We start from the raw sequence: 24,717 nt of genomic DNA, 5'->3' as shown, positions 1-24,717 counted from the left end.
CATGCAGACCACAGAAATAGAAGAGGCCAAGAGAAATCTTGGAATGCACCACCATATAGATTAAAGATGGATATGAGAGAAATGATAAAGTACTGATACAGACCAGGAACCAGGCTGGGAGCCCGATCAGACGGGATAATAGAGCCGATTGAGCCGAGTGGGTAGAAAGGTAGAGCCAGCATAGGGTATCAGCCTTCGACTGGGAAAACTTGTACCGGTAGTTTTGGGAAGAAAGATTTTGTGCTAGAGTGTGTTTCGGGTATGGGTCAGAGCTCAACACCAGAGGACGACATCGTCGATGGAATGGGAAGGCTGTTCGTGACCATGATCAAGGAATGTTGTGACAAAGTTGATATCAAGACACCGACCATTCAGAATGTTGAACCAGGAGAGGACTTGCAGAATTGGACCGCCAGCCCGTCTTTGGTTCGCGAGGAGTCTTGGTGGTATGGAATTGTAAAACGTTTGAAAAAGTGCACGGTCAATTGAGACTTGAACCGTGTCTGTACTCTTTTGTCATTCACCTCTTTGAACGCTTAGACGATCCTCTTTTGATGAAATAAAAAGAGATGCATTCTTAAAATTATTGCAAACTTATTTATTGCTTCATTTATACTTAGTTTTTCTTTTCAGTAATTAAACGATAAAAACCCGCATTCTGCGATTATGACATGTAATGAAACTCTCAAGCAAAGCGATCCAGATTACAAAGAATATGATGAAAGCATGATGACAGATTATCTCCCACAAGAGATCGAACAACTAGAAAGCCATAAAAGTCCTAACCTTGAAGAGACAAAAGTAGTCAACTTGGGAAGAGAAGAAAACGTGAAAGAGACTCGAATCAGCATCCATCCGAAAGCAAAGCTGAAAGAAGAATTAGTCGAGCTCCTTCGATAGTACATCGACGTATTCTCATGGTCGTATGACGATATGCCTGGGTTGAGCACCGACATTATTTCGTATCGATTGCTTGTCGATCTTGCTAGACTGTCAGTCAAATAAAAACCCAGAAAATTGAAGCCCGATTTGAGTTTGAGGATAAAAGAAGAAGTAACAAAGCAAATAGAGGCAAACATAGTGAGGGTCTCCAACTATACCACATGGTTTGCAAATATCGTACCGGTACCAAAGAAGAATGGGAACTATAGGATATGTGTGGATTATCGAGATCTTAACAATGACAACCCGTAGGACATTTACCCTTTACCAAATATTCATATCCTCATCGACAACTGTGTGAAGCACGAGCTACAGTCATTCGTGGATTATTTCGCCGGGTACCATCAGATCCTGATGCATGAAGAAGATGCAGAGAAGACGACATTCACTATGCCTTGGGGAGTTTACTACTATAGGAACGCTGGTGCTACTTACATGAGGGTCATGACAAACCTCTTTCACAAGATGATTCACAAAGAAATCGAGGTGTACATGGACGACGTCGTCATCAAGTCTCGAAAGAGTTCAGAATATTTGTATGATTTGAAGAAGTCTTTTGAATGCTTGCGGAAGTATAGTTTGAAGTTGAACCCTGCAGAATGCGCGTTCAGAGTCCCTGCTGGAACGTTGCTAGGTTTCATCATAAGCAGGAAAGGGATAGAACTATATCCGTCAAAGATTAAAGCCATCCAAGAGTTTTCACCGCCTAAGAGCAAGAAGGATGTGATGAGTTTCCTTGGTAGGCTAAATTACATCAATAGATTCATAGCCCAGTCCATGGTAATTTGTGAACATATCTTTAAGCTGGTGAAGAAGGATGTTGCTACAAAATGGACAGAAGAGTGTAAGAAATCCTTCAACAAGATTAAGGAGTACTTGTCAAATCCACCAGTGTTGGTTCCTCCTCAACCCGGGAACCCACTTATAGAGCGCACTTGCTGTGCCTTGACTTGGATCGCCTAGAAATTGAGGCATTACATGTCATTATACACCACACATCTAATATCTCGGCTCGACCCGCTCAAGTATATCTTTCAAAAGCCGATGCCTATAGGAAAACTGGCCAAATGGCAGATTCTTCTCAGCAAATTTGATATTATGTACATAACACAGAAGGCTATCAAAGGACAAGCCTTAGCCGATCACCTTACAGAGAATTCAGTGGACATGGATTATGAACCGCTCACTACATACATCCCAAAAAAAGAAGTGTTGTTCGCCGGAGAAGATATTGCAGAGTCATACTCAGGGCGGAGAATGTTCTTCGACGGAGCAGCAAATTTCAAAGGAATAGGAATTGGGGCAGTCCTAATTTTAGAATCAGGATATCAATACACAGCATCAGCAAAGATAAGGTTCCCCTGCACCAATAATATGGCAGAGTACGAAGCATGCATCCTCTGGATTAGGATGGCGGTTGACATGAACATTAACAAGCTTTTAGTTATAGGAGATTCTGATCTGTTGATACATCAAGTTCAAGGAGAATGAACTACCAATAAAGTCAAGATCCTTCCATACTTGCACTTTGTAAAATATTTATGCAAGAAGTTCACAACGATCGAGTTCAAGCATATTCCCATGATCCAGAATGAGTTTGTCGATGCTCTCGCAACCTTGTCATTTATGATCCAGCATCCGGATAAGAATTTCATCGAACCTATCGAGATAGAGATCAGGGAACAACATGCGTTCTGTTTTCATGTAGACAAAGAGCCAGACGGTAAGTCGTGGTACTACGACATCAAAAGGTTCCTTGAATCAAGTGAATATCCAGAGAATGCTACTAATAGTCAGAAGCAAGCGCTCAAAAGGCTGGCAAATCAATTTTTCTCAATGGGGAAGTACTATATAGGAGGACCCCAGACTTGGGTCTGTTAAGATGTGTAGATGTCGTTGAAGCAGCCAGACTGCTAGAAGAAGTACATGCAGGGACAGGAAGACCCCATATGAACAGCTTCACCTTAGCTAAAAAGATTTTAAGAGCCAGATACTTTTGGATGACCATGGAAAGCGACAATATCTGCTATGTGTAGAACTGTCACCAGTGCCAAATCCACGGGGATTTCATCCGGGTTCCACCAAATGAGCTGAATGTAGTGGGTTTGCCCTAGCCATTTGCTACTTGGGGCATGGACATAATCGGACCCATAGAGCCCGCTGCATCAAATGGACACCATTTTATCTTGGCAGCGATTGACTACTTCACCAAATAGGTCGAAGTTTCTACATACAAGGCCATCACAAAGAAAGTAGTGGCAGATTTCGTCCATAACAACATTGTCTGCCGGTTTGGGATACCCGAGTCGATCATCACTGACAATGCAGCTAACCTCAATAGTGACCTCACGAGGGAAATTTGTGAGAAGTTCAGAATTGTCCACCGTAACTCTACAGCCTACAGATCGCAAATGAATGGAGCAGTTGAAGCAGCCAACAAAAATATCAAAAGGATTCTGCGAAAGATAGTGGACAATCATAGGCATTAGCACGACAAATTATCCTTCGCCTTACTGGGTTATCGAACCACCGTGAGGTTATCCACTGGGGCAAAGCTATACATGCTGGTATATGGCAATGAAGCTGTGATACCCGCAGATGTCGAGATACCATCTTTAAGGGTCATTCAAGAAGCCAAGTTAGACGACGCAGAATGGATACGGGTCAGGCAAAAGCAACTAATGCTCATTGACGAGAAGAGAATGGACATGGTATGCCATTGTCAACTGTATCAAAATAGGCTAGCCAATGCATTCAACAAAAGGGTGAAGCCTCTTCATTTTATACCGGGGCAGTTGGTTTTAAAAAAAATATTCCCTCATCATGAAGAAGCCAAAGGAAAGTTTGCACTGAATTTGCAGGGCCCATACGTGGTCTATCGAGTGATGTTGGGAGGAGCTTTGATCTTGGTAGAAATGGACGGAAGAGTCAGCATGAAGCCTATCAACTCAGGCGCAATTAAGAGATACTATATTTCAAGACAGTAGAATTCGGTTTTGGTTGTAAAAGAACTACGCTCGGCCTGAATTCCCACAGAGGGATACGTAGGCAACCCACGTAGGGTCCAGTTTCTCTCTCCCCCCTTCTTTTGTAATAGAAAATCCAAATACTATTTTATATGTATTTGAAACTACGCCACGATTTGATTTCCTTTGGAAGGAATACGTAGGCAATCCTTATAGGATTTGGTCATCTTTTGTAATTGAACTACATCCTGGCCTGATTTTGTTTGGATTCGTAGGCAGTCTGAGTCAGACTCGGCCACTTAATTTTTAGTCTCATCATTTTGCATCTGTTTTAATCGAAATACATTTTGACCTGATTCCATTTGGATATGTAGGCTGCTTGAGTCAGGCTTGGTCATCATCATCATATTTTCTTTATCATTACCCACGAACTATGTTCAGGCCTGATTTTATTTCGGATACGTAGCAAAACCTGAAAGGGTTCGGTCATAACCCTAGGAAAACCTTTGTTATGCATCAGTTAAGATTAGGATGCAATCGCAGCGGCAAGAAGCCACGTCGTCAGAAGCATCTTAAAGGATCGACGTCAATAGAACAGAGCCTTCCAGAAACAACATTCGCGCCTGAGGGAATTCCGAAACATGTCATAATCCATAACGATGGTATTTGCCATAAAACAAAAAGATTTTTTAAAAAGTTTTTAAAAAACAATATATATCATAATCCGTTCCACCTACCGAACTTCATGGCGCAACCTCGTCAGGAGCAGAGCAAAGCCAGGACTACGGTCGACAAAAACCAACTCCCTCCCCCCCTCCGCTAAGAATTTTTCTTTGAATGCAAGACCAACAGGACATAAAGAAATGCTAGAACACACTGGGGAAATGATGGATCCGCTAACCTTTCATAACTATCATCCTTCTTCCCTTATTAAAATTTTCCTTACATATAGCTAAAACTAACTCTTAGACCCTTTACAGGTATTTCAGAACCAGATCGCTGACGAAAGCAGAGCATATTGTAAATAGAAAACTGCTTGTTCAACTAAACGGAGCATGTTGGCTATAGTGAGCCGCTGGCTTCGCCAGTCGAAGCCCTGTATATAGCAGATCACCAGCTCAATCAATCAGAGCGCCTTGTATATATCGAGCCGTTGGCTTCGAGAATTGAAGCCCTGTATATAATAAACCGCTAACTCAGTCAATCGGAGTGCGCTGTACAAATTGAGTCGTCGGCTTCGCCAATCGAAGCCCTATATATAGTAAACTGTTCACTTCGTCAACGGAAGCGTTCCACACCTCTACTTCGTCAACTGAAGCGCCGGAATAGACAGCCGCAAACCTCGTCACCAACGTTCTGCCAATCGACGACCACAATTTAGTTTTGCAGTCAAGAGTACCTCTTGGGCATGCTCTTTATATCTCTATTTACATATCGAATGTTTTGACGTTTTGCTCATGTAGCTTACGGGTACGATTACATTTTCAAGTCAGAAACTCCCATTGTGCAGAGATATTTTACATTTCAATGCAACCACTCCCATCACGCGGGGATACTTTATATTTCAAGGCAACCTTTCCCATCAAGCGGAGATGCATTCTACATTACAAGTCAACTACTCCCATCCCGCGGAGACACTCCCAACACGAGGAGACTTAATGCTCCGATAGTTGTGGAACAGTACACAACCCGACTAACAATCAAGTCAAATTCAATTATTCCATCATCCCAATCCCAAATAAATGCTAGCCGGCAGCCAGGCATCATCATTCCTGCATCATTTACATCACATCTTAACATATTCTGCATTGCAATATATGGGTATGTGTGTATTTCACTTTTGTAGGAACAAACATCACAATGTGGAACTCCTTCTAAGCAGCAAACCAAGCCACAACGATATGAGTGACAACAGACTCATAAACGGTCCAAGGATCAGAGCTCAAACTCAAATACGATCAAATGGAACTCTAACTCTTTAAACCTTTCAAATCAAGCCGCAATTCCGAACTATCATGAGTACACAATCCTCTGTCTCGCAATATCTCCATAATATGATACTGGCAATTCTTGCGAGCATCGTCTCCCCCAAATCATCACTCCAAAACTACATGAGGCCTGATCCTCGTTAAGCCCGAGGTTTGTAAGCAATTCAAAGTCAGAATTCGGCCCCAACTCCCCAAAAATCCTCCTGAAATATTCCTTAACTCCTAATCCTACAACTCGTAATCTTCCTTATACTCATATGCCATTTCTGCAATGTATACTTGAGGTCGGGACAAAATTGGCCTTGGTTCGATTTCTTTGCCCGGAAACTCTTTCATTGTCTTCGGTCAAAGAGGGGCAGCTATTGACGACCAATTTTGACCTTCCCCTATAAATTAATTTATTCATACTTAATAATTTGCAATAAATATTTTGAAAATATTTTAAACCAATAATACTTATTTTACAAAAGGAATTAATAGTGTTGAAATCAATGGTTTAGTATTATAATTACAAAATATATCATACTTACTATTTCAAGATTATTAGCTTAATCTTTATATACATTACATAGGCTTTATAATTTGTTTAGTAAATTATTCCTTTATTTCTAGTTAATTAGATTACTACTTTTCAAAATTAGTGTCATAATATAGAAGACAGAGTATTTTTGCAAATAATTAATTACAATAATTAATAGTGTATTTGATTCACTATATTTTATTAAAAATAATTAAGTTTATATAAATTAATTTCAAAAGGGTTAAAATGCTAAAAGGCTACAATTGCAATCTCTTAGTTAAACATAAATGACTATTAGTTAAATTATTTTAGCCCAAACACTAAGCCCAATTCGGGCTTGACCTAGTCCAACATCTCCTTCCAAGTTGGCAATCCACCACCATCTGCACGAACCATTTAGATCGTTCCACGTCACCCTCTAATCCCACTCACAAAACAAGCACGAATCATCTGAGTCGTCAATTAAAACTATCAACGGTCTGCTTTTATTCTCCTACCAAACATTACCACAGCCATTGGATCACACAGATCCAACAATTATCATTTTTTCTCATTAAAACATTTTATTCCCTGATTATGTCACTCCCCAACCTGGGGAGGCATGGTTGGAACCCGATGTCGTAGTGGCCCGAGCGAACCACTCTGTAACTCATTGTCATTCGACAAAAACTAGAACATGCATAGGCCGACTTGGCTGAACTCATTCTTTCTATAACTATCATGGACCAATATAGCCACAACTCGTACTGTGTAACTATAAGTGGGCTAATATTGTATCAGCGAGCCATCGTACTCAAAACATGAATACACGCAGGCCGTCCAAGCCTCTGACATTCTGTACATACTGAACTTGTGTCTACAAAACCTCTAAGAGTATCTGACATCAAAATTTGGTCAGGACATGACACTGACCTACCCATAAGTATATATATACATAGGACTGTGTGATAACCTCTAGACTTGGCTGTACTCCGAATGAAATGGAGCTTTGCCAATCCTCAGCTGGATATCAACTCCGTCCATGATAAAAGCCCGTCAAACTGGATACATGAACCTGCAGGCATGAATGCAGTGCCCCGACGATGGGATATTAGTACAAAGAAATGTAATAAGTATGTAAGGCAGATAACATATGAATAACTTAATTAAAACTGAACTGACATGTATAAATTATACACTAAAAGAAATATGGAGGGTCAATAAGATCCGGGAATCATACTTACCTTATTCTGACTCATAACATATCTAAGTATTGAATTAGCTAACTTACCTTACAAAGGATGTAGATTGTAAATGTAAGGCTCTGTTGGCCGAGAACATCTAATGTCGTATATACATCTAATTTGGGTCATGATATATCTGAACTTGTTCTCATATGCTATATGTACTAGAAACCATCATATTATTGAACTTCATCTATAACATTCTTCTAGCTATCATACCTTATATCTTAATACTTACCTCAGAAATATTAAACATATCTAGTGCTACACTAAAACAAAAAAGTGGCACTTACGCATTTCATAAGAGACCGTCCTTAAGGCTCACTCATAATCATAAATAACCGATGGCTCATACACGTAAGATAGTAGACCGTCTGTACGGCTCATAATACTGAGGTTTGGCTATGCGTGCAACTGAGACCATCCATAACCAACCTTCATTATGCACCTATGCGTTCATAGACCATCCATAGGGCTTCACTATACACCTATGCGTCCATAGACCGTCCGTAGGGATCATGTCTTATACCATTCATTTCATATCACTCATGCAGACATCATTCAATCATCAATAGATAAACTCGTATACATAAACATACAAGTTCGTGACTAACTCGCTACAATAACCAATCCTTATTCCTTAGCCACTTTCTACTTCATCCTTCGTATTCTATATTATTTAGCCATAAAAGCATTGTTCAACCTCTACGCCTACCCCGGCATCACGGAACCCTAGTTTTTAGGAAACATTTTACGGGGCCTTATGTCACGCCCCAACCTCGGGGAGCGTGACCGGCACTCAACCGAGTGAACCCGGTCGAGCAAGACTATTAAACCTTCCCTACCCGACTCATTCATAATCCAAAAAAAGAAGGCATCACCATTTGTAAAACATGGGAGAGATCAGTTATATAAATATATAAATGTTGCTAGTTCATTTTTCCTTATATACATTCTACCATAGTTGAGTTTCCAAAATACTATCCAACGACAACCCCAACATACATACATGACCCACATAAATATCTACGGAGTCTCTAAGGGTACAAAAGAGCAACATGACATTGCCGGCAACAAGGCCCCGGCTATACCTCAAAATATGAAAACTTATACAAAAGAACGACTACTTGACCCCTGGGAGAAATGGGGCTCCCCAAGACTACTGTGAGGAGAGAAAGAGAGCGCCACTATCTGCGATGGAACCACTTACATCCATTCAAAGATGTAGCGCTCCCGGCAAAAAGGATGTTAGTACTGTCGAATAGTACTAGTATGTAAGGCAAACACCAATCTTAGTAGAATGAACAGTGAAACAAAGAGAAGGCAGTCATAATAATCAATAAGTACTTCACAGAAATACAAAGAAACACCAAGTAAGGATCACATAGTTTCCAATTCAATTCTTCCATCTTTTTAGGTTAATAATCTTTAGTGCCAAAGCTACAACTCACAATGCCACCTGTTTTTACATGGAGTCCGGTCTTGGCCCGACCGGATAAACCATCATAAGTGAGACATATCCATATCCATAATGTAAATCAATAATTCTAACACAAATGCCACCATGTGTACAACATGGCATCCGATCTCAGCCCGATCGGTTAAGGCATCTCACTTGAGACATAATCTCTTCCAATTGTTCACTCAATTGACATCTCTTTCCCATCTTTAGTTACATGGCACAAACATCCTCATTTATTAAGTGGGTCTTGGCACTTGTGAACATTTTACAATTCAAGTCTTTCCCTCTTTTATTCGTTCAAATAACATCATCATTCATGTCGATAAGTACCATCACATAAGGCATTTCACACATAAGGGAAGGAGCTTGGAAAATCATAATTACGTTCTCAAATAACATGATGACATGGTAACCATCTAAAACAATTAGGGAACATGAATCTTTCAATCCAACACACTAAGGCAAACATTCTAGTATGATCAAGTTGGAACTTACACCAATTATTCGGACATCAGGCGTTCGATTTTAAGAAGAAGAGAGTTAGCCATACATACCTCAATTGCGCTTCTTTAGACTCTACAATTATCCGGAACCCTTAGCAACCTCAATATATTTTAGCAATATACAAATTGAACCCAGAATTAGGAAAACGTTCATGGTTCTAGCTCACTTTTTTTCTCACACTCTTTATCACACATGCATGCAAGATAAACCACCCTCATACCCATGAAGTATCACGCTAGTACCCCATTATAGCTATGTTTGAAATTAAGAGCTAGGGTGATGAAGTCTTACCTTTTTTGATGAAGAATTTGGTGCTCTACTTGAATATTTTCAAAGCTTTCAGTGATGGTAGAAGATCAATTTGATGAAAACTTAGGCCCTCCCTCTTGAACCCTCTCTCTCTCGCTCTAGAAATATTAGAAAATGAGCTCAAAATAGACTAAAGGGTTGTTTTAACGGAATGGGGGTCGGGTTTTAAATTAAGAAAAAAGGTGCCCCGACACAGGTCTGCGGTCGCATATACGACCGCATAATGGTTATGCGGTCCGCAAAGTGACCGCAGAAATGGCCCTCTGGGGCCTGAACGTTTGGCCCAGGTATGCGACCATTATGCGGTCCGCTTACTTGTTCTGCGGTCGCATAATGCACCGCAAAACTCCCTCCGCAAAAACCCAAGAGGAATTATGCGACCAATATGCGGTAGCATAATTGACTGCAAAGTTGACCTCAAATTGTCCAAACTTTCTACTTCACTCTATGGCCATTATGCGGTCCGCAGAGTGATTATGCGGCCGCATAATGGGCTGTGGAAATGCGTTCTTCTGCGAAACATTTTCCTCTAAGTCCATAGGGTACTGTTCAATCCAAAAAGTCTGAACCGCGAATCTATCTTGGCGCCACGAGACCCCGAGTTTTTGGTTAAAGTTTGTACGGTGCCTTATATCCTCCCCCACTTAAGATCATTCGTCCTCGAATGAGGATCAAGGTTCACTTAACATAGCTTCAGTTATACCACATACCATCGGCCCCAAATCTGCCTAACTTCCTAACTTCCTAAAAATTTTGCCTGAGTTTCCTTTGTATTTAGGCATATCCACCTGCCAGCGAACCCCCGAAACACACCTTAGCAACATATATAGAATTAAATGACACAATAGAATACAAAATAACACCAACCGAAGCCTCCTGGGGGACATATAACTAGAAAGGAGTGTCTTTATATTAGCCGAACAAGTGATTCAAAATTTAGGGGGGGCAACTTTATAGAGCTATTACATGGCTATTCAAATAAACGAGGGTACTTCTTTTTTATTTCATTCTCGGCTTCCCAAGTAGCTTCTTCAACTTGCTGGTTTCGCCATAATACCTTTATGGATGAAATTTCTTTGTTCCTCAACATCTAGACCTGTCTATCTAGGATAGCAACCGGAATTTCTTCATATGACAATTCTTCAATAACCTCGATGGTCTCAACCAGCACAATAGCGGACGGATCTCCAACTACCTTCTTCAACATGGACACATGGAATACCGGGTGCACTAATGACATCTCAGGTGGTAGCTCAAGCTTGTACGCCACCTGACCTATCCTTCGAATGATTCTGTACGGCTCGACATACCTCGGACCTAATTTCCCTTTCTTTCCAAACCGCATGATCCCCTTCATGGGAGATACCTTCAAGAACACACAATCGTCTTCCTTGAACTCTAAGTCTCTGCGACGAACATCCAAATAGGATTTTTGACGACTCTGAGCAGTTTTCAACCACTCCTTTATGATCTTAACCTTTTCCATAGCCTGATGCACAAGATTTGGTCCTATTAGTTCAGCTTCTCCAATCTCGAACCACCCAATCGTCGATCTACATCTTCTACCATACAAGGCCTCAAATGGCGCCATCTGAATATTGGCATGGAAGCTGTTGTTATAAGAAAATTCTATGAGTGGCAAATGATCATCCCAGCTACCCTTGAAGTCAAGTACACACGCACGCAACTTGTCCTCAAGCATCTGAATAGTCCACTCGGCTTTCCCGTCAGTCTGTCGATGAAAATCCGTGCTAATATTTACCTTCGTACCCTAACCTTGCTGAAATTTCTTCCAGAAATTAGCTGTGAATTGGGCCCCTCGATTGGAAATGAGGGAAACTGGAGTGCCATGAAGCCTGACTATTTCCTTGATATACAATTGAGCATATTATTCCGCAGTGTTAGTGGATTTAACTGGTAAGAAGTGTGCTGATTTCATAATTCGATCCACGATCACCCAAATTGAGTCAAACTTACGCGGAGTGCGCGGTAACCCTACCACAAAATCCATGTTGATCATTTCCCATTTCCACATTAGAATTTCTATACTCTGAGCTAACACACCGGGCCTTTGATGCTCGGCCTTCACTTGTTGACATTTTGAACATTTTGCCACAAAGTTCGCCACACCCCTCTTCATGTCATTCCACCAGTAAACTTCCTTGAGATCATGATACATTTTTGTAGAGCCTGGGTGCACAGAATATCTAGATGTATGAGCTTCTACCATGATTCTTTCTCGAAGACCATCTACATTTGGAACACATAACCGCCCTTGGTACCATAATGTACCGTCATCCATGCCAAGAGAAAAGGCCGTAGTATTATGTTTATGAATCCCTTCCTTCAGCTGCACCAACACTGGATCATTGTATTGCTTCTCCTTGACCTCCGTCACAAGCGATGATTCCGCCCTATTCCGCACAATCACTCCCCCTTCATTAGAGTCCGCAAGACGAACTCCCAAACTGGCTAACTGGTGAACCTCCCGGGCCAAGGGCCTTTGACATGCCTCCAAGTGAGCCAAACTACCCATAGATTTCCGACTAAGAGCATCCACCACCACATTAGCTTTCCCCGGATGATACAAAATGTCGATGTCATAATCTTTGAGCAACTCAAGCCACCTTCTCTGCGTTAAGTTCAATTCCTTCTGCTTGAAAATGTATTGATGACTTTTGTGGTCCGTGAATACATCTACATGGACTCCATACAAATAATGACGCCAAATTTTTAATGCAAAAACCACCGCCGCAAGCTCTAAGTCATGAGTTGTATAGTTCTTTTCATGATTTTTAAGTTGCCTTTAAGCATATGCTATGACCTTATCATGTTGCATTAATACACACCCAAGACCGATCCTTGATGCATCGCAATACACCACAAACCCCTCGGTACCCTCTGGCAGGGTCAATACCGGCGCCGAAGTCAACCTTGATTTCAATTCCTGGAAGCTCCTTTCACAAGCATCGGACCACTGGAACTTAACCGCCTTCTGCATCAATTTAGTCAATGGAGAGGCAAGAGTGGAGAACCCCTCCATGAACCTCCTATAATACCCAGCCAAACCCAAGAAACTGCGAATCTCTGTTGGAGTAGTAGGTCTAGGCTAATCCTTCACAGCTGCAATCTTTTGAGAATCAACGTTAATTCCTTCTCCGGAGACGACATGACTCAGGAATGTAACAGATTCAAGCCAAAATTCACATTTTGAGAACTTTGCATACAATTGGCATTGATAAAGAGTCTGCAGAACTGCCCTGTGGTGGTCGGCGTGATCCTCTCGACTTCGTGAATATACGAGGATGTCGTCAATGAATACTATCACAAAGGAGTCAAGAAATGGCTTGAAGACTCGATTCATAAGATGCATGAAAGCTGTCGGGGCATTTATTTGCCCAAAAGACATTACCAAAAATTCAAAGTGCCCATATCGGGTTCTGAAAGCTATTTTCGGAATATCCTGTTCCCTTACCTTTAATTGATGGTACCCGGACCGCAAATCAATTTTGGAGAAGAACTTAGCACCTTGCGATTGATCAAACAAATCATCTATCTTTGGCAATGAGTATTTATTTTTGATTGTGACCTTGTTGAGATGCCGGTAATCAATACACATCTGTGGCGATCCATATTTCTTTCTGACAAAGAGAACCGGTGTGGCCCAAGGTGACACACTCGGTCGGATGAAACCTTTCTCTAGTAAATCGCTTAGTTGTTCCTTTAGCTCTTTTAATTCTACTAGCGCCATTCTATAAGGTGGAATAGATATAGGCTGCATGGCTGGCATCACATCAATCCCAAAATCAATCTCCCTGTCTGGAGGAATTCCAGGGAGCTCATCCGGAAAGACATCGGGGAATTCATTCACAATTGGTACAGATTCAAGGGTAGGCACCTCAGCAGTGGTGTCCGTAACTCGGATCAAATGATAAATATACCCCTTCCTAGTCATCTTTGTGTCCTTAAGGTAAGAAATGAACCTATCTTTTGGCATAACATTATTCCCCTCCCACTCAACATCTGGCTCGTTAGGAAACTCAAGCCTCATAATTCTGGTTCAGAAATTGAGTTTGGAAAACATGAATAAAGCCAGTCCATTCCCATTATTACATCAAAATCAATCATCCCTATTTCAATAAGATCGGCCATGGTATCCCGACCATGCACCGTGACAACACAATCCCTATAAACCCGTGCGGCCATAATAGACTTGCCAACCGGAGTAGATACAGAGAACGACTCATGAATCTATCTTGGCACCACGAAACCCCGGGTTTTTGGTTAAAATCTATACGGGGCCTTAGGCCTTACATATTCCCCCACTTAAGATCATTCGTCCTCGAATGAGGGTCAAGGTTCACTATTAGCATCTTATGCAACTCAGTTTTCATACCACACACCATCAGCCCCAAATTTGACTAACTCCCTAAATTCCCATAAATTTCGCCGCCAGAGTTTACCCTGTAACTAGGCCTATCCACTTATCAGAGAGTCCCAGAAACACATCCTAACAATGTATACATAATCCAACGATGTAAAATAACACCAAAAAATACCAACTATGGCCTCGCAAGTAATATATTACCAAAATGGAACACCTTTAATGTCAATTGTACACATGATACATAATTCATAGAAAGTAACTCTTAGAATTTTCATAAATTACAACTTTATAAATACATGGCTATTCAAACAAATAAGGATACTTTTTCTTAATTTCTTCCTCGGCTTCCCAAGTAGCCTCTTCAACCTGTTGGTTTCGCCATAGCAATTTCACAGATGCAATTTCTTTATTTCTCAACTTTCGGACTTGCCGATCAATAATTGAAATTGGAATCTCTTCTTAAGTCAATTTCTCATTAACCTCAATAGTATTAACCGGAACAATGAGTGTTGGGTCTCCAACTACTTTCTTCAACATAGACACGTGAAACACCAGGTGCACTAAGGACATCCCAGGTGGTAGCTCAAGCTTGTACGCCACCTCACCGATCTTTTGAATGATTTTGTACGGTCCGACATACCTCGGACTCAATTTCCCTTTTTTACCAAATCGCATTACACCTTTCATGGAGGGAAATTTTCAAGAATTCCCAATCATCTTCTTTGAACTCCAAATCCCTACGACAAACATCCGAACATTCTGATGGCTATGAGTAGTCTTCAACCGCTCCTTAATGATCTTAATTTTTTCATAGCCTGATGCACGAGGTCTGGCCCTATCAACTCTGCTTCCCCAATCTCAAACCACCCAATGGGAGATCTACATCTCCTACCATATAAATTCTCGAACGGTGCCATCTGAATACTAACATGAAAGCTGTTGTTATAAGCAAACTCTATGAGTGGCAAATGATCATCCCAGCTACCCTTAAAGTCGAGAACACAAGCACACAACATGTACTAAAATGTCTTAATAGTCCGCTCTGCTTTCCCGTCGCTCTGTGGATGGAAGGATGTACTAAGATTTACTTGAGTACCCAAACCTTGCTAAAATTTCTTCCAAAACTTTGCCGTGAAAATGATAGAAACTGGAGTACCATGTAGCCTGACTATTTCCTTGATATATAACTGAGCATACTGTCCTGCTGTGTCGGTAGATTTAACTGGCAAGAAATGTGCTGATTTTGTGAGCCGATCCACAATCATCCAAATTAAATCAAACTTGCACGGAGTGCGTGATAATCCTACCACAAAATTCATATTAATCATTTCCCACTTCCACATTGGAATTTCTATGTTTTGTGCCAACCCACCAGGACGTTGGTGTTCGGCCTTTACTTGCTGACAATTCAGAAATGTTGCCACAAAGTCAACCACATTCCTTTTCATATCATTCCACCAATAGGCTTCCTTGAGATCATGATACATCATCGTAGAACCTGGGTGCACGGAATATCTAGAAGTGTGAGCCCCGGTCATGATTCTTTCACGGAAATCATCTACATTTGGAACACATAGCCGCCCTTAATACTTTAGTGTACCATCATCCATGCCAAGAGTAAAAGCCATAGTTTTATGTTTTTGAATCCCCTCCTTCAATTGCACCAAAAATTGGTCATTGTATTACTTCTCTTTGACTTCCACAACAAGAGATGATTCAGCCCTATTTTGTACAATTACCCCTCCTTCATTAGAGTCCGCAAGACGAACTCCTAAACTAGCCAATCGATGAACTTCCTTGGCTAACGGCCTTTGACATTCCTCCAAGTGAGCCAGACTAACCATAGATTTCCAACTAAGAGCATCTGCCATAACATTTGCTTTTCCCCGGGTGATACAGAATATCGATGTTGTAATCTTTGAGTAACTCAAGCCATCTTCTCTGCCTCAGATTCAACTCCTTTTGTTTGAAAATATATTAAAGACTCTTGTGGTCCGTGAATACATACACATGGACCACATACAAATAATTATGCCAAATATTTAATGCAAAAACCACCGCCGCAAGTTCTAAGTCATGTGTTGGATAATTCTTTTCATGATTCTTGAGTTGCCTGGAAGCATAAGCTATCACCTTGCCCTGTTGCATTAATACACACACAAGCCCAATTCTTGAAGCATCACAATATACGACAAATCCATCTGCACCCTCTGGTAAGGACAACACCGGTGCCGTAGTCAATCTTGACTTCAACTCCTGGACGCTCCTTTCACAAGCATCAGACCATAGGAACTTAACCGCTTTCTGAATCAATTTAGTCAACGGAGAGGTAAGAGTAGAGAACCCCTCCACAAACTTCCTGTAATACCCTGGTAAGCCCCAAAAACTGCGAATCTTGGTTGGCGTTGTAGGTCTAGGCCAATTCTTCATCACTGCAATCTTTTGAGGATCGACCTTAATTCCTTCTCTCGAGACAACATGACCCAAGAAGGTGACAGATTCGAGCCAAAATTCACACTTTGAAACTTTTGCGTACAATTAGTGTTGATGAAGAGTCTGCAAAACTACCCTGAGATGATCGGCATGGTCCTCTCGACCTTGTGAATACACAAGAATATCGTCAATGAACACTATCACAAAGCCGCCGGGTCATTTGTTAGCCCAACAGACATTACCAGAAATTCAAAGTGCCCATACCGGGTCCTGAAAGCTATTTTTGGAATATCCTGCTCCTTGATCTTCAATTAATGGTACTTGGACCGTAAATCAATTTTGGAGAAGTACCTAGCACCCTGTAACTGATCAAAAAAATTATCTATTCTTGGTAATGGGTATTTGTTTTTTATTGTGACTTTGTTAAGCTGCCAGTAGTCAATACACATCCTCAGTGATCCATCTTTCTTCCTCACAAAGAGAACAGGTGCGCCCCATGGTGACACACTCGGTAGGATGAAAACCTTCTCTAACAAATCCTTCAATTATTCCTTTAGCTCCTTCAATTCTGCTTGTGCCATCCTGTAGGGCGGAATAGATATATGGTACATGTCTGGCATCACATAAATCCCAAAATCAATCTCCCTGTCTTGTGGGATCCCAAGGAGTTCATCTGGAAATACTCCCGGAAATTCATTCACAACAGGCACAAGCTCAAGTGCAGGTGCCTCAGTAGCGGTATCCGTAACCCGGACCAAATTGTAAATACAACCCTTGTTGATCATTTTCGTGGCCTTAAGGTAAGAAATAAGCCTACCCTTTGGCACTACATCATCACCCCTCCACTCAATAACTAGCTCATTTGGAAACTCGAACCTAACAGTCCTGGTTCGCCAATCAAGCTTGGCAAAACATGAATAAATCCCATCCATCCCCATTATCATATCAAAATCAACCATTCTCAATTCAATAAGATCGGCCACAGTGTCCTGACCACGCAACGTGACAACAGAATCCCTATAAACCCGTGCGGCCAAAATAGACTCACCAACCGGAGTAGATACACAGAACGGCTCATGAAGTTGTTACGGTTCTATCCCAAATTCCATAGCAACATAAGGAGTGACGTATGATAAAGTGGAACCGGGATTAATAAGGGCATATACATCATGGGATTGGACAGACAATATATCTATGACAACATCTGGAGAATCATCTGAATCCCGACGCCTCCGCATAGCATAAAATCTATTGGGACCTCCCGAATTCTGTGCACCACCTCTAGCTGCACCACGCCCTGCGGGTGCTGGGGTGCCTCGAGCAGGAGGTGCTGTGGATGTAGTAGCTGAAGAATTAACTAGCTGCACCGCACCTCTGCCCATGTTTCGGCGGGAAGAGCGGCAATCCCTCTGAACGTGACCCCTCATACTGCACACATAGCATATAGGTAGGTCCATGAAGCATGCCCCAAATTGCATCCTCCCATACTTAGGGAATAGGAGCCTCCGCTGCTGAAACCTTCTGTCGGGCCGACCTTACTGGTGGGGTCCCCTGTTGCCCTGACTGGGTCCAGATGACTGAGCACTCATCGAAGACTAAGCGAATGATTGAGATGGTCCCGATGACCTTCCCTTGTATGCCGACCTACCACTACCACCGGAAGAGCAACCAAAGTTTCCCGCGGACCGAGCCTTGCTGCTACTCTGACGCTCCATTCTATTCTTCAATTTGCGGGTCTCTGTGGCTTGAGCAAATGCCACAATCTTACCATAGTTCATATCGGAATTTAAGGCTGCTATAGAGGCCTCATTAATAACCCAGGGGCAAAGGCCCTGTACAAACCGATGGACTCTAGCCTCCATAGTGGGAAACATGTAAATAGAATACTTGACAGGCGTGCAAACTCCATATGATACTCCAACACATTCATACTACCTTGCTTCAGGCTTTCAAACTCAGCGTCATGGGCTTCCTTAGTGTTGGCAGGCAAGAAATGATCCATAAAGGCATATGTGAATTCACCCCACCTTGCCGGAGGGCTTCCCTCCTCACGGAATTCCTCCCATAACTCAAACCAAGAATAGGCCACCCATTCCAGGCAGTAGGAGGCCAACTCCACTCCCCTTGTCTCTGTAGCATGCATAACCTTAAGAGCCTTGTGCATCTCATCAATGAAGTCCTGGGGGTCCTCCTTGGGATTAGTACCCGTAAACATTGGAGGATCTAACTGAAGAAACTTGTTCACCCTGGAACTAGTAGATTCCCCTGGCTGACTAGGAGAAGTAGGCCCAACACTTGATCTTTGGGCTTGAGAAGCTAGTATCTGTGTCAACATCTGTATGGCTCCCATAAGATCAACATCAGACACACCAGAATCGGAAGTTGGAGCTGGAGCTGGGACTTGAATATCAATTGGAGGAACTGTTGCACCTTTAGTAGGTGTAGGGACAGGTATAGTCTGCTCAAATGTGGTAGAATCAGGCAGCGTAGTAATTGGGGAATATCCTCACCCCTCGGGTGCTCACCAGCATCATCAAATATAGAATCAACTGCCACTCTCGGGGTGACATTGGCTCTTTGGCCAGTTGTTGCCCTCTTCATAGGAGCCATGTACTGAAAATTAGAGCAACGCACGAGTTAAAGGAGGAACAATCTTACAATTAGCTTTATCGCACGATCGAGAACATGAAAGAAGGGTATTATTCCTAAATTCCCAAGTAGCATCCTAATTATAGATGTGGTCGACAACACACCGATAAGAGGGACTCTACTAGACACGGCTCCGAGACATCCTAGGACACTTTAAAACCTTAGGCTCTGATACCAAGTTTGTCACGCTCCAAACTCGGGGAGCGCGACCGGCGCTCAATCGAGTGAACCCGGCCGAGCTAACCTACTAGATTTCCTTCTACCCAAACTCATCCATGAATATGGATAATACATATTTTCGTTAATTAGACAGCAGGGAGATTATGTACATAATACTAAATCATTTCATTAGTTACCACATTTAATTATTATCAAGAAAAAAACACACACACCTTCATGGTTCAAAGTGGAACGAGTGGTTTAACCATAACACAACTTGTTTAACATTCCCAACACCCATATATAACCCACACTATATATAACCCACACTTAGTCTACATAGCCTCTAAAAATAACAAATAGTACAATGATAGTGCCGGCAACAAGGCTCCGGCTATACCTCAAAACATGATAACTCATACAAAACAAAAGATGCACAAACCCGGAATGAGATGGGGCTCACCAAGTCAGATGGGAAGAATGAGCACTGCTATCACTGGTCAGTATCCTCCACTGTGGAACCACCTGCATCCATTAAAGATGCAGCGCCCCCGGCAAAAGGGACATTAGTACATGTCGAATAGTACTAGTATGAAAATAAAACACCAATTTAAGAACTCGAAAATACAATATGAACATGATGAACCAGGGCGACAATAGATTAGCATAGGTAGCCGGTTAAACCAAATCAAGCTTATCAAGAGTTGTCATTAACATTTATAGAATTCAAGATGAGATCCTCTGTAACCATTTCCACACAAAACGGCCACGCTACCTCACCCCAATGTATGCGGGTGGAGGTGTAAACACAATACCATAACTCTACTCAAGCGGCCTTACTGCCTCATCCCAATGTATGCATGTGGAGGTGTAAACAAAATACCCATTTTCACACAAAGCGGCCCTGCCGCCTCACCCCAATATATGCGGGTGGAAATGCATCAATGATACCAATACATACACAAAGCGGCCATGCCGCCTCACCCAAATATATACATGTGGGTGGTGGTGCAACAACAATACCAAATTCATACACAAAGCGGCCCTGCCGCCTCACCCCAATATATGCGGGTGGAGGGATAACCCCAATCACATTCTCTACACAATTTGGCATAATAGTTTTCCACATTAATCACGATTTGGAATTATAACACGTAGATACACAATCCATAGTTTGGAACACATCCTCCATTAATAATACAATATCATGAGAGCATTTGAAACACAAATTAAACATATATCTTTGTCACAAAACTTATCCGGAATACTCAACTTGTAATAAATATCTTGGAACTTACAAGGATATTGGGGTTCCAATTCTTAAAGAAGAGTTTATCCAACATACCTTAATTGAAGCTTCCTTAAGCTCTAAAATGTTCCAGAATTCTTAGCAACTTCAATCTATTTTAGAAATATGATAAATTGAACCAAAATTAGGAAGATGATCATGGTTCTAGCTCATTTGTGCATTTTATCAAACACTAGGTGTGCATTAAGGTTTCAAGGTCCTTTTATGGAGGATTCCATCATCCCACAACCCACTATTTATTATTTTTAGCTCACAATCTTCCTACACCCTTGATAACACATGCATGCAAAATAAACAACTCTCATGCCCAAAAGTTGTCTTGCTAATTACACATTCTTAGATAAATTTCGAAATTAAGGGCTAGGGTGTAAAGTCTTACCTTCTAGAATGAAGACCTAGTGATTTATCCTTGTTAATCTTCCATGATTTGAGCAGGACTTGATAAATAAATTGTTGATGAACTATCTCCCACTCTAGGGCACTCTCTCACCCTTAAAATATCATATTTTTGCTCAAAATATGGTCCCTTGCATATATATAACGAAGTAGGGTCGGGTTATAAAAACCAAAAAATGAAGCCCCGGAATAGGATATGCGGTCGCATATGCGACCGGAGAATGGATATGCAGTCCGCATATCGGCCGCACAATTTGGTGCCAAAAAACTGGAAAATATCTGTCTGGGTCTGCGGTCACTATGCGGCCTGATATGCGATCAGATTGTGACCAGCGAAATAGTTTTGCGGTCGCATAATGGGCCGCGAAAATGACATCAAAAATGGCCCAAAAGACTGTCTCACTCTGCGATCATTATGCGGTCTGTAGAGTGATTCTGCGGCCGCATAGTGGGCTGTAGAAGTGCATTTTTCCTTCTACTATTATGAACCTCTATGCCTAACCTGGCATCACGGAACCCCGATTTTTAGGAAAAATTTCACGTGGCCTTACAGCCTGTTGTGAGTGATATTTATGAAATCGGGTTGCATGACGCATCAGGCTTTATTGGTTCATGCCATGATTTGGCTTATTATAGCGCTTGGGCTGGATCATCCCCTCCGAGATCTGCACACCCACAGTGGGTGCAATTTCTAGAAATCATTAGCATTGGGCTAGATCTGCCCTGGTTTATTTGCATTGGCTGGATCTGCCCTGGTTTATTTGAATTTTGGTATATTTGCATTGGGCTAGATCTGCCTTGGTTTATTTGCATCTTTGGGCTGGATCTGCCTTGGTTTATATGCATGTGGGCTGGATCTTCCATGTACAATACTGAGTGACTGAGTGTGTTAAGTATTGAGCATGATGAGTGAGAATATGAGATAGTCAGATGGAGTACTCTGAGAGGGTGAGTACATGAGTTCATCATTGAGATGCATTGCATTTTACATGCGTACTTGAGATACATGCATAGAGATGCATTTCCTTCTGCTACCCGGCTTTGGTGACATTCATGATTCTACCTGTATATTGACATATAGGCATAAAGATGTATTTTCCTCATGCTATCTGAAAATGAAATATCTTATTTATTGTTGAAAGGTTTTTGGGAAAAAATCATGATTTTCAAACTTATTAATATGCCTTTGGTGCTTTCGGTGAAAGATTTGGGATTTACTGTTATACTTGAAAAGAATGCATATCTTTCCGTAACTGTGAATGAGTTGAGCATCTTACCTCTGAGTTATTTTCATCTACCATTTTATTATTTATTATTATGACTATTGCTGGTTATTGGAGTTGGACTCTGACCCTGGTCCCAACTCGTCACTACTTTCAACCTAAGGTTAGGTTTGTTACTTATTAGGTGCATGGGGTCAGTTGTACTCATACTACACTTCTGCACCTTACGTGCAGATGTTGGATACTGATGTTGCTGTGCACGACGGGGAGTTGTAAATTCTAAATCTTAGAACCTCATGATTCGTACTACCAGTCCATGGGGAGTTGTATAAAATTTAGTTATCTCATCTTTGATTCACATCTGTGTTATTTTATTAATTGGCTTAGCTTGCGGGTTGGGTTAGGTGCCATCATGACGATTTGGATTTTTAGTCGTGACAGGTTGGTATCAGAGCTCTAGGTCCATAGGTTCTACAATTCATGAGCAAGTGTCTAGTAGAGTCTTGCGGATTTGTATGATGACGTCCATGTACCTTCGAGAGGCTACAAGTGTAGCACCCCGAAAAATTTTGAAGTACTCAAGCTCTAGTAAGAAAGTGGGTGTGTGAAAACGAGGACTATTAATATAGTGGATATCAATTGGATATGATAATAAGTGTACGAGGCATATTATAAGTGATGTGGGGTCTAAGGAGAGCCCTAAGTCCAAGTCAAGTTGGAAATTACATGATAGACTAAAAGTTCCAAATGAGTACACACAAGACCATAATTTTGACCAGCATATATACATACATATAAGGATTTATGTGATACACAACCTATCAAATGAAATATCTTCAAGTCTAGTTTCTAACGCTTCAAACCGTTCGTCATTTGGACACTCCTACAAGAAGTTATGACCAAATTACCAAAAGCTGGCAGAATGCGACACTACCGCGCCGCCCCAAGTGCCGCCCCATGCGCCGTGCCTGTGGGAATTTCAAAAACACTTCAAAATTTCTTTTCTAGGCATATTTTTCACCGCGGCGCCCCACACGGCGTAGCTGTGCAAATTTCTGGGTTTTTATAACCCAACCCCATTTTAATAAATAGCCTTTGGGGCTTTATTTGGGACGATTTTCTAGTAAGTCTAGATAGAAGTGAGAGTATTTTAGAGAGAGAAGGAGAAAACCTAACCTCCCAATCATCCAATCTTGAACCAATATTCAATAATCAAGGAAGTCAATCACTAGATTATCCTTCATCCGGGTAAGTCCTACTTCTAAGCTTTCATACAAGAGGTTATGAGTCCAAATATATCGTGGGGTTGGAAATAGACCATGAATGTGACACAAAGTTGTAGTATGTGGAGTTAATGAACCATTTTGGGTAATTTCTTATTGAAATTGGTTGGGGATGAAAGGATCTCCATTATAGAGCCTTGTGGTCTATTTCGCATGTTAGGTGTTTGACAAAATTCCTAAGAGAGTTACATCATGGAAATCCTTCTAATTATTAACCGATTTTAACTATCTTTCTATAGATATTTATTGATAGAACTGTTGGGGTGTTGTAGTAACTTAAGGAGAGCTCGGACAAGGTATGTTGGCTATACTACTCTCTTAGAATTTAATTCCATGATGTTCCCGTAAGTCTCAAGTATGGTTGTCTCACGTTCCTTATTCTATGTTCCGAGTTGTTCCCAATAAATTCGATTGTCCCGAATAAGCAAAGTGTCGAAAATTATGTATTCAAAATATGTTTCGGATGTTCCTATCATGTTATGTTATCCTTTGGGAATGTGTTCAAGAATGACATGTGTATTAAAATGCTATATCTTTGAGTCATGTTTCAAATGAAGGCTATGATGCCAAATTATGTGAGAAAATATCAAATATGCTTAAGACTCTTAATTACTCATAGGTGTACCTAAAGTCTTTATTTGAAATGCCTTGTTGTTGATAATGTATAAAGATGCTCGAAAGTGAAAGATTGAGTTGGTGATAAAAATTGTGGCCACCGTGCCAAGAATAAAAATTATACTTGTGGCTAGTGGTGCCAATGAATTGAGATGATGTGAGAAGGATTATGAAATGAGCTTTGATTCGGCTGTTTCGAAATTGACTTCGAAAATAGAATTATCTAAAAGCTTATGGACTCAGGTGATGCCCATATGTGGCTGTTTTAACTAATGCAATGCTTTTTAAGTAGTTTCGATGTGTTTTGCATTCTTACATATTCGTGAGTTGAAATTGTATATTGCCCTTT

The 24,717-nt window shown here is 41.3% G+C and overlaps 1 protein-coding gene across 1 annotated transcript; it reads left to right on the top strand.

Moving 5' to 3' along the window:
* Positions 1-3,503: 3,503 nt before the first annotated feature.
* On the top strand, positions 3,504-3,929 carry LOC142167247 (uncharacterized). The gene has a single exon (XM_075227406.1). It carries the CDS (start codon positions 3,504-3,506, stop codon positions 3,927-3,929), a length of 426 nt encoding a protein of 141 aa, XP_075083507.1.
* The last annotated feature ends 20,788 nt before the right edge of the window (positions 3,930-24,717 follow it).

Source organism: Nicotiana tabacum, chromosome 12, assembly GCF_000715075.1.
Source record: "Nicotiana tabacum cultivar K326 chromosome 12, ASM71507v2, whole genome shotgun sequence".
Taxonomy (NCBI): Eukaryota; Viridiplantae; Streptophyta; class Magnoliopsida; order Solanales; family Solanaceae; genus Nicotiana; species Nicotiana tabacum.
The sequence above is the reverse complement of the archived record's forward strand: the minus strand, read 5'-3'. Positions and strand labels throughout refer to the sequence as shown.

Bases quoted from the DNA above. Each gene is read 5' to 3' on its own strand.
- LOC142167247 (XM_075227406.1), top strand. From the start codon at position 3,504: ATGCTGGTATATGGCAATGAAGCTGTGATACCCGCAGATGTCGAGATA.